Below are 11,093 nucleotides of genomic sequence, written 5' to 3' on the forward strand. Positions count from 1 at the left end.
GAGATTTGTATGTTTGATTTAGGGCTTAATAAATGTAGTGAATATGTTAGATAAAGATATAAAGTTGATATGTTTTAACCATGAATGTGGATGTTTTGGTTGCCTAAGTATGTATTGTTTTGTGCCTTTGAATTGGTGTAAGTGTTTGTGCAAATAAGGGTGGAAAATGGCTTGGTAAATAGCCTTGTTTTTGTCCACACGGGTAGACATACGGGCGTGTGCCTAGCCCATGTGTGACACACGGTCAGTGTGATCCGGCCGTGTGTCCCCTGCACCTAAATTGTTTCAAAATAGAATGCTCAGTATTGAGCACACGAGCATAAGACACAGCCGTGTGTCTCAGTCGTGTAAAGCGCATGGCCTAAGCACACGAGCGTGTGTCTTGGCCGTGTGACCTTAATTTGTTCTTAGATCAAACAGAAAGCTACACGGGTTAGGGACACGAGCGCGTGTGACCACACGACCTATGTACACGGGCGTGTCCCAAGCCACACGGGTATATGGCCCTTAAAACATGAAAAATTTTCTAAGTGTTGTAAAAATTTTTAAAGTTCTCAGTTTAGTCTCGAACCGCTTCCAAAGCACGTTTTGGGCCTCGTAGGCTCAATTTAGGGACGACATGATTGGTTGTTGAAAAGTTTTAATTTAATGCCAAATTTATGACTCAGAATTGTATGTTTGCTTGTGTTTAAGTCCGATAATGCCTCTTACCCTGTTCCAACGTCAAATACGAGTAAGGAGTGTTACAAAACCATTACTAGCCATTCCAATGGCTAGATTACAAAATAACATTTCAAGCCATTGTTGGCCAGGTTGTCTTATACATGCCATTATTCCAAAATGATTTTACTGTGTATACCCAAAATAATTAGTTGATAGTGTGATGATGCTCAAATGATCCTCCAACCTTCGCGAGCTTCTGAGCACTATAAGATAGGGAAAATAAAATGGAGTAAGCATTACATGCTTAATTAGTTCGTATAACGGAAACTAAACTTACCAATCCCATTATTAAATCTAAGCATACAATATCATGCTACCATCCATTAGCAACATTGCCTAAACACATACATTCAATCAAACATGTTAGTCACCAAAATCTTCATATCAATCAAGTAACATAGATGAGCTCATTAAACAATATTCCTTCAAGTTATTATCATTTCATCTCAAGATTTTCATGCCATGTCTAGAGTTATATGTCCGTTGAATCATTGAATTCCAATGGATGCTTAAGTGGTACACTCGAAGTGTATGATTCGATAATCTGTCAATTCCTTATTCAAGGGTACCCCTTAGGGCACTTAACCAAAAAACACTCTCTTGACCAATTTATCGTATAACAGGATTACCAGTCCAGGCTAAATCTTTATATAACGTAAGTTTAGAAGAGCTCGATTAGGATTACCAGTCCAAGTTAAACCCTAATCATAATGTATGCTCGAGGGGTATTATATCCGGATTACTCATCTGGGCTAAATCCTTTCTATAACAAGGTCAATGGGATTGCTCGTCCGAGCTAAATCCCGGCCGCAACAAATGCAGGACCTTATTAGTTTCGGGAAAGCGCATATAATCATCGGAATTCACATTAAATCGGGACTTAACCCTTTATCACCATTTCAAGCATGTATCAATTTTCCATCATAGCATACAAGTAAAGCACATCAACATAAATCACATTACATACAAATACAACATTCAATTAACATAATTACATACCCGATTAAGTTACATGAACTTACCTCGATACTTATTCGTGTATAAAGGCTACTAATCTGAAACCTTTTCTTTCCTCGATCTACCCTCAAATTAGTGTTTTCTGGATCTATATAAATGAATTTAACCATCAATTTCACTCAATTTACGTCCTAGGAAAAATTACCATTTTACCCCTAACTTTCCATAAATTTTGATTTTGTCCCTAGGCCCAAAAAATGAAACTTGTGCAAATTACTCCCTATCCCAAGCCTAACCAAAGCCTTATTACAAATTTTCCAGCACATGTATTCATAAAATTTTAGAATTTTACATCAATTTTCCATAAAATTTTCATGTCAAAATTTTCACACGACATGCCTATTATAATACAGACCATATAATGAAATAAAAATAAACTTTATTTTTGGGTCGGATTTGTCGTCCCGAAACCACTGCTCTGATTTTATTGAAAAATGGGCTGTTACATCTTCTATGAGTGGCAGGCCACAATTACTGGAATTTGAGTTGATTTTTGCTTGATTTTTAAGCAATTTAAATGCCATAATAACTCAGGACTAAGACTCGGTCAAATGTAAATATTCGGGCAAATCTCTAATTTCTTTAATAATGTAAGGACCTTGTGTAATTAAACCAAAAAGTGGTTTAAGTAGACAGCCATATGTAGCTGAATTTGGGTTGACTTGGTCTTCAATTTTGGGTGGTTTTTGTAATCCAACAATGTTATCGGACCTGTCCAAAATAAATCAATAAGTTAAAGGACCAAAGAATAAAATTTATTCAATTTAAATAATTAATTACAACCCAAATTATTAATGAAATATTTAAATGATTTATTAAATATAATTTGATATTTTATTATTTAATGTAATCATGCATGGCCCATTTTATGTCTTAAAAATGTAATATGTTTAAATCAATATAAAATAAGCCATTTTATGCATGAAAACTCATATTTTCACATATTTCATTAATTTATTAAATAATTACTTAGCTTTAGCAACGAATTTAAGTTAAAAGGTGATAAATTACATAGGAAAAATCCTATATATTTTTCAGTTTACAAATGCTAATTCTATAGTTTGGGCTGATACAAAAACGACACCAATATCAGTGTCACAAATTTGACCGTCCTAATAAATAATGTCTCTAATTCGTCTACTCATCTTCGCCCAAATAACCTGTTTCACATGTTTAAAATAAAAACATTATACAAAAAAATAAGTACTAATTATCCAAATTAAAACAACGACACTTACTAGAACTAATTTACTTTGTTGGGTCAATTTTTAAACTTCAGATTTGTATCATCACTAATGGTCTCCTTATGCAAACCTCATTATGAAAACAATCTTCTCGAAATTTGGAAACCTCTACACAGAATGTCTTCAATTTATAGGAAATTCTACCACCAAATATGAAACATATTTTCAAAATATTGGAAAATATTGGACACGACAAGTCAAAAAACGCTTCTAACAAGTAGCGTTTTTTTGAAAAGATTTTAAAGATAACATTATTATCTGCCATAGAAAGATTAGATGGGATGTGTGAATTTTATCCCAAGATCCTTAGGCTTTTGAAATTTTATCTTGAGAATCTTGGGTGTAGGGTTAAGGTTTAGGGTTTGGGTCACAGTTTTAAGAAACAAGTCGAAAAGGAGCACTTAGCTGGGACAAAAACGCATCTAGCAAGAAGCGTCTTCAGTTGAGGTGGCAACAAGGAGACTAAAAGCATGCCCTGTACTCTTGTAAAAGGCATTTTGTATTTTCTCTCCAAAAACGGCCTATTTCCCTAAATTTTGGAAAAAAGATTGACATTTTTTTTTTGGAAAAAAAATTAATAGGCATGATACATATATTGGGTTTTTGATATTAGGTTTTTAAGTGTTTTTATTTTTTGTGAAATTTTAATTAGAATGAGAAACGTGAAAATTATAGTATTGGGTTTTTAGTGTTTTTTTTTTTGTGTGTGTGTGTGTATATATATATATATATCAAATTTAGCTAATAATTTTATTTTTAAAAGTTTTTAGGTGAAATGACCACAAAGAAAAGTAAAACTACAAAAAAAAGAGATTAAATTACACAATTTGTAGATGTGGATTGTTATTGTTTTTTTTTTAAATCAAATACTAAATTGACACAATGTATAAATGTTTGAGGATTAAAGTTACTATTATGTAAATTTTAAAAACTAACATGTCATTTTCTATCAACCATTTAATGTCTAGTGACCAAAAAGAAAAATTAAATAATTAGATGATCATTTTATAACTTTTCATAGTTGAATAACAAAAAATTGATAATAAAATGGCTAGTAATAAAATGGCTAGTATAGTTTACTCTCTTTTTTTTTAAAAGAATTGGTCAGTTAACGAAAAACCTCAAATCCTAAACACTTTATCTATATAAATAGATTGGATCTTTATTATTGATTCTCTCGGATATTGAGTCAAATTACAATTGAGAAAAAAGAATTACATAGACAGTGATATTAAGTGAGTAAAAGTATCACAAAGTTTCATGTATTATTTTTAGATTACATTTTAGTCATTTTATTAAAAAATAGATAAATTGATTTTTGTACGTTACATTAGTGACAAAACAACCCGTTAAGTGCTTGTTTTAGTGATTATATATAATGTATAAAGATAAATTTAACCCTCTATCTTTATACATTTATTTAATTTAACCTCTATTTTTTATTGAAAGTAAATTATTTTTAAAATTAATAGGACAAAAAATCAAAAAGCATAATAAAAATTAAAAAGAAATCATTTAAACCTTTTAAAATTTATAAATTATTAAAAATCATAAAGAAAATTTATAAAAAATTATAAAATTTAAAATTATTAAAAATAACAATATCCAACCTTTAAATTTTAATGGTCATAACAGTATTTTTAATTTTTAACAATTAAATTTTAATGGTCATAAGATTTTAATATCCAACTATTAAATTTTAATGTTCATAAGATTTTCAACACCCAGTATTGTTAATTTTAATAAAAAATTTATAATTATAATTTTTATAATTTTTAATAATTTTAAAATTTAAAAGAGTTTAAATGATTTTTTTAATTTGTTGCTAAGGCCTCTTTTATTCTTTAGTTTTATTAGTTTTAATTTTTTCTAATTTACTTCTAATAAAAGAGTAGGGTCAAATTGAATAAATGTATAAAAGTTGAAGACTAAATTTATTCTTATATCTTATATATAAACACCAAATTTAAATTTTAACGGATGGACTTGCTCGCTCATCTAACTTAAATGTGTTAATTTGTTTTTTTAATGAATGGACTAAAATGCAATCCAAGGTATATAGTAAAAGAGTTTTGTAAGACTTTTACTTTTTAAGGTGTCAAAGTCCTATTATTGATATTACCCAAATAAAAAAAAAACCTATTATTAATTATTTTGTTGGTAATATATTGGCATAATTACTTACGGGCTCTCCAACTTTATAATAATAATAAGTCAATTTAGTCTTTCATTTAATTTTTCGCCTTAAACTTATATTTTTTTAAATCACCCTAAAATGGATAGAAAAATTAAATTTTTTAACTTGATTGACGTATACACGTAAATTTTCACGTGGATGATATACCAAGATTTAATTAATTTTTAAAATTTTAAAAATTTTAAAATTATAAATTATAAAAATATTTTTAACACTTTTAATATTTTAAAAATTAATTAAATCTTGACATGTCGTCATATGGCAATTGTATGTATGCCACTTCAATAAAGTTAACAAACATTAATATTTCTATTATTTTTGAGTAATTTAACATAGAAATGTAAATTTAAAAGTTAAAAAAAACAAAATAAATAAATAAATTTTTTTAATGTTATTGGGCAAAATTAATCATTAGTGATAATATATTATCTTTACAAAAGTGACCAATCTCAAAACTACAAATAAAAGAAATGTGACAAATTAAATAATATTTTAAAGTAAATTAAAAAGAAAAATGAGGTCACGGAAGAGTAGGATGGCGGGCGACGACCAGGTACTGTGCGATATGTGATAAATAGCAGATAAATCCACACGTGGCAACACAATCAAACACGTTCCTCTATTACTCAATTTGATCTTACGACAAAAGTTCAACTTTGTTTCCATCCAACGACCAAGATCGTGCCACCTAAGGATTCAGACCCACGCGGACTGTTCAAAAGACCTAAACTAGCTCACTCGCTTATGTGACTGCCCATACTTCGCTGTCTTACAGTATAAAATTGATTCTTCTACCAGCCGACTTTATTTGAAGAGTAGAAAAATAAAATAAAAAAAAAACATTGGAACTGCAAATCCATGGCGGAAAACATGAGCTTGGCAATCGATCCAAGGAGTGGCTTTTTCCGGTCCAATTCTACCTTCTACAGCAAGCGCAAACCCATTCCACTCCCCAAGAACGACTCCCTCGATGTCACCACATTTATCTCGGCTCGGGCGCACCACGGTAAAGTTGCCTTTATCGACGCCGCTACCGGCCGCCATCTCACCTTCTCGGAGCTTTGGAGGGCTGTTGATTCCGTCGCCACGTGTCTTTCCGACATGGGAATCCGGAAAGGCCATGTGGTTCTACTCCTTTCACCCAACTCCATCTTCTTCCCCATTGTTTGCCTCTCTGTTATGTCCCTGGGCGCTATCATAACGACCACCAACCCTCTCAACACGGCTAATGAAATCGGGAAACAAGTCGCCGATTCTAAGCCAGTTCTCGCCTTCACTATTCCTCAACTCCTCCCTAAATTAGCAGGCTCCACCATCCCGATCGTGCTTCTAGAAGATCACGTGAGCAGTCAGGCTGGGGAAGCGAAGATTGTAACAACTTTACATCAGATGATGAAGAGGGAACCGAGTGGGAGTCGAGTGAGGGACCAAGTCAACCAGGATGACACGGCGACTCTGCTTTATTCCTCTGGTACGACAGGTGCTAGCAAGGGAGTGGTTTCATCTCATAGAAATCTTATAGCCATGGTACAAACGGTTATAAACAGGTTCAGCATAGAAGTAGGAGAAAAGTTCATCTGCACGGTTCCTATGTTTCACATCTACGGCTTAGTAGCCTTTGCCACTGGGCTGTTGGCCTCTGGATCAACGGTCATAGTTTTATCGAAGTTCGAGATGCACGACATGCTATCAACCATCGAGAAGTACCGGGCAACCTACCTACCTCTGGTGCCACCAATTTTGGTGGCGATGGTAAACGCCGCCGATCAGATACGGAAGAAGTACGATCTGAGTTCGTTGCATTCGGCGTTGTCAGGTGGGGCACCGCTTAGTAAAGAAGTGATTGAGGGTTTTCTGGAGAAGTATCCGAATGTAAAGATTCTTCAAGGGTACGGCTTGACTGAGTCAACTGGGATTGGTGCGTCGACGGACTCATTGGAAGAGAGCCGAAAGTATGGTACGGCGGGGATGTTGTCGCCTAGCATGGAGGCTAAGGTTGTGGACCCGGATAGTGGTAAGGCTTTGAACGTGAACCAGACGGGTGAGCTTTGGCTTAGGGGCCCCTCCGTTATGAAAGGTATTATCCTAATTATTAATATCCTTTAAAGCCACTAAAACCAAGGGTTTGAATATTCTCTTACTTCCTATGTACTTTGTGGACTTAATTTAGTTTTTTATGAACCATAATAGGAATAGGAATAGGAATAGGAATAGGAATAGGAATAGGAATAGGAATAGGAATAGGAATAGGAATAGGAATAGGAATAGGAAGAGGAATAGGAAGAGGAAGAGGAATAGGAATAGGAATAAAAAGATGAGTTTCAATATCGTCACACGTCATACATTGATAATAATATCTACTTAATTGAATTAAGATTTTAATATTTTAATATTTTAATATTTGATTATTGTTAAATGTGATATTTTAATATTCAAAATTAGTCACTAATCTTACTTTAGTTAACATCATCAATATAGTGAATCGCTCTTTAATTTTTAAAAATAAAAAATAGAGGTAAATGTATTATGAAAGTCCCTAAGCTCTGTACGAGTCATTATTTTGTTCTTTTACTTAAAAATAGAAATAAATTAATCTATGTATATTAGATTTAAGAGTAAATTTATCCTTTTGTAAAAATTTTCACCCATATATACATTAAAAACTGATGTAGCTAATTAAATAATCAGATAGTGACATGTGGCGTGCTAGGTGGACTTTATGTTAATATATAGAAACCAGTTTTTAATGGTGGACTTTATATAGTGACATGAAATTTTTAAAAGAATGGTCAGTTTACTCTTTAATTTAACCTACAGGTATTAATTTGCTTAAATTTTGAGTAGAATGAATAAAATACATTTCAACTCTTAGTATAAGGATCTTCATGTTACTTTTACTGAAAATAGACAAAAGGAATTCATGAAAAACAGAGAAACTGAATTTTTAAAACTCCAAATAGTAGAGGGACTGGGGGCAAATTATACCAAAAGCAAAATGCGCCTTTTTTATCCCATATTCTGACTTTTTCGTGGTAGGTGACGGATGAGTGTTTGGGCATATTTGGTTGTTTAATTATACATGCTGGAATGATTTCTTTATTATTTAGATTAAAAATTGTTTTTGAGGTTTGGCCACTGATTAGCTTTGAAAATGCCGAGGAAACATTAGGGTAATAAGGGAGGGTGGGTTGTGCAAATGCCCCTAAACAGACACTTTGACTTGGGTATTGTAGGTTATTTCAGTAATCCAGAAGCAACGACGTCGACACTTGACTCGGACGGATGGCTGAGGACTGGCGACTTATGCTATATTGATGAGGATGGCTTCATATTTATAGTTGACAGGTTGAAGGAGCTGATTAAGTTCAAGGGATATCAGGTGAATGACCCCCCAAATTGGCTTGCCTTTTGTACAAGGAATATAACAAACAAACAAAGTGATAGTTTTGATTTGGCAGGTTCCTCCTGCAGAGCTTGAGGCATTGCTCCTTTCCCATCCGGATATCTTAGATGCTGCGGTTATTCCGTAAGTTGTCACCTCTTATTTGGACCTTACCGGAGGTTGGGCATGTGTATAATTTTAGTGATTGGGTGTTTCAGGTTTCCTGATAGGGAGGTTGGTCAGTTTCCGATGGCATACGTGGTAAGAAAACCCGGAAGCAATTTATCGGAGACAGGAGTGATGGATTTCGTGGGTAGACAGGTATGCACGTGAATGAAATTGGGTTGTTTAACTCTGTTGAATTATCAAGTTGTTAAATTGATGGGTAAATGAAATGAACAGGTTGCCCCATATAAAAGAATTCGGAAAGTGGCATTTGTAGCTTCAATACCCAAGAATCCATCTGGCAAGATTCTTAGGAAGGATCTTATAAAGCTCGCCACCTCCAAACTTTGAACAACATCTATAATTTGTGAAACACCACCACTACTTGATGCTTCTGCCTGAGTTCGTGGCCCTTTTTTTCTAATTTATGCTATAATAGATTTTCTTTTGCTTGTTTATTATGATTTTATTGTGTTAATTTGGAACTAGCAAATGGAAGTTTGAAATAAGAAGATTTGGTATAAATTTGTGTTAGAGTGACTAAAATTTAATTCGATTCGAAAAAAAGATTGAATTTTAAATTATTTGAATTGAATTAATCAAGTTAATCGAATCAATTCAAATTTTTTTTAAATTTCGAGTTCTGAATCGAGTTGAATTTTTTAATTTAAATAAACAAAATTTTAGATTTTTTTACTTCCTTTCCCTTAACCTCTTAAACTTTTTTACTTCCTGCCCAGAAAATTTTATTCCCCTCATACTCTCAAAAGTTTTTTTTCTTTTATTTTCTTCCAATATATTTTGATCCCCAATTTTTTTCTTTTGTTTTTTCCCAAAATTTTATTTCTTCCCAAACCCTAATTTTTAATTTATTTTATTATTTATATTATTGACTTGAATTTCAAATTTTATATTTTTATATTATTGAATTGTTTAATCATGTTGAATCTTTATGAATTTCTATTAAAATTGAATTATTGATGATGCCATAAAATTATTCATGTTAAATTTTTTGTTGGTATTAATTTTACATTTTATCTTGAAAATAACTTTTATTAAAAAAATTTTACATTTAATTTCAAAATATATGGTAACAACAATCGGAAATAATTGAAGCAATTAAGCAAGTAAAGAATTCAAATAGTATATAAAAGATTAATAAATAAGCATGAAAGTTAATAACAAATTTGATTATAGTGTGTAGCAATAGTTACAATGATCTGGGCTCAAAGTCATTTTTAAATTTACCTTAAATAAATATATTCGATTCGATTCAAATTTCATCTTATTCAATTTTATTCTAATTCCAGCTTTACTCGATTCAATTCTAATTTCATCATACTCAATTCGATTTGATAAATTTTCAAATTAAATTAAAATAATAAAATAATATTCGTTAACTTAAAAAATTTCCATTCGATTTAATTCGATCAAACGCTCAATTTTAATTACAAATTTTACTTGATAAGATGCGGGCTTCATAGTAATGACACTTAAAATATAAGGTAAATTATATAATTTGTCATCATTTAATTATTAATTTTGTTGTATAAAAAAATTACTAACGTGTTTTCGTTTATGTTTCGTTAGACATGAACTTTTTTAATTGTTATAATCAGTAGCAGTGGGGTAATTTAAAAGAAAATTTTAGTTTATATAATTGGTGAATACCTTATAAAAATTTAAAATTATTATTTTCACTATCACTAACCCCCCAAAAAAAAACCTTTAATTCTTTATTTTATTTCAACATTAATCATTTTTTCTCAAATTTTTCTTATTTTCTTGTACATTTTATAATTTTGATAATAAGATTTCCCTAATTTGATAATTTTATTGATTAATATCTAGAAAATTAGGATTGTGGTTTTGTTGTGAAGAATTGAGATTTTTTATGCAAGATTCATTTTTATCATTGAATGATTTTAAGATGTATAAGATTCCTAATATATTGATTGAATAATAATTTTAGAAGTTGATTAATACAAATACTTGGAGAAATTAGGATTGATTGTCTTTATAGTCATGGGTTTCTTTTAGCATTTCTATTTAGAACATGTTTTGTTGATAGTGTCATTTATTGTGAACCTTGTGTATGTTTTCTTATTGTATTTGACATATTGTATTCTCATGACAATAAAAAGAATGTAAGTGATTTAATTCGAAAAAAAAAAAGAAAAAAAAAGTCTAGAGAATTAAGTTTAGTTCAGTTTTGAAAACCTTTTGATTGGTCTAAGATTAAAAATTAAAAATACATATTATCATCCAAATGATACAAACAATCTCATAATGACATATTTGCGAAGACGTCCTTATCAACCCCAAAATCACAATTTTTCAAAAAAAGAAAAAGAAATTGTGAGTT

At 31.2% G+C, this 11,093-nt stretch overlaps 1 protein-coding gene across 1 annotated transcript; it reads left to right on the forward strand.

Annotated features, from left to right (window-relative positions):
- The first annotated feature begins 5,905 nt into the window (after positions 1 to 5,905).
- Positions 5,906 to 9,253, forward strand: LOC108458367 (probable CoA ligase CCL5). Its single transcript, XM_017757732.2, has 5 exons — positions 5,906 to 7,258; positions 8,415 to 8,560; positions 8,640 to 8,707; positions 8,782 to 8,884; positions 8,966 to 9,253. The coding sequence occupies exons 1-5, from the start codon at positions 6,040 to 6,042 to the stop codon at positions 9,077 to 9,079; spliced, it is 1,650 nt and encodes a 549-aa protein (XP_017613221.1). The 5' UTR covers positions 5,906 to 6,039; the 3' UTR covers positions 9,080 to 9,253.
- The last annotated feature ends 1,840 nt before the right edge of the window (positions 9,254 to 11,093 follow it).

Source organism: Gossypium arboreum, chromosome 3 (assembly GCF_025698485.1).
Source record: "Gossypium arboreum isolate Shixiya-1 chromosome 3, ASM2569848v2, whole genome shotgun sequence".
Lineage (NCBI taxonomy): Eukaryota > Viridiplantae > Streptophyta > Magnoliopsida > Malvales > Malvaceae > Gossypium > Gossypium arboreum.

Coding starts and splice junctions, on each gene's coding strand:
- LOC108458367 (XM_017757732.2), top strand. CDS start 6,040: ATGGCGGAAAACATGAGCTTGGCAATCGATCCAAGGAGTGGCTTTTTC. Junction 8,708..8,781: donor TTAGATGCTGCGGTTATTCC/GTAAGTTGTCAC, acceptor TGGGTGTTTCAG/GTTTCCTGATAGGGAGGTTG. Junction 8,885..8,965: donor TGGATTTCGTGGGTAGACAG/GTATGCACGTGA, acceptor TGAAATGAACAG/GTTGCCCCATATAAAAGAAT.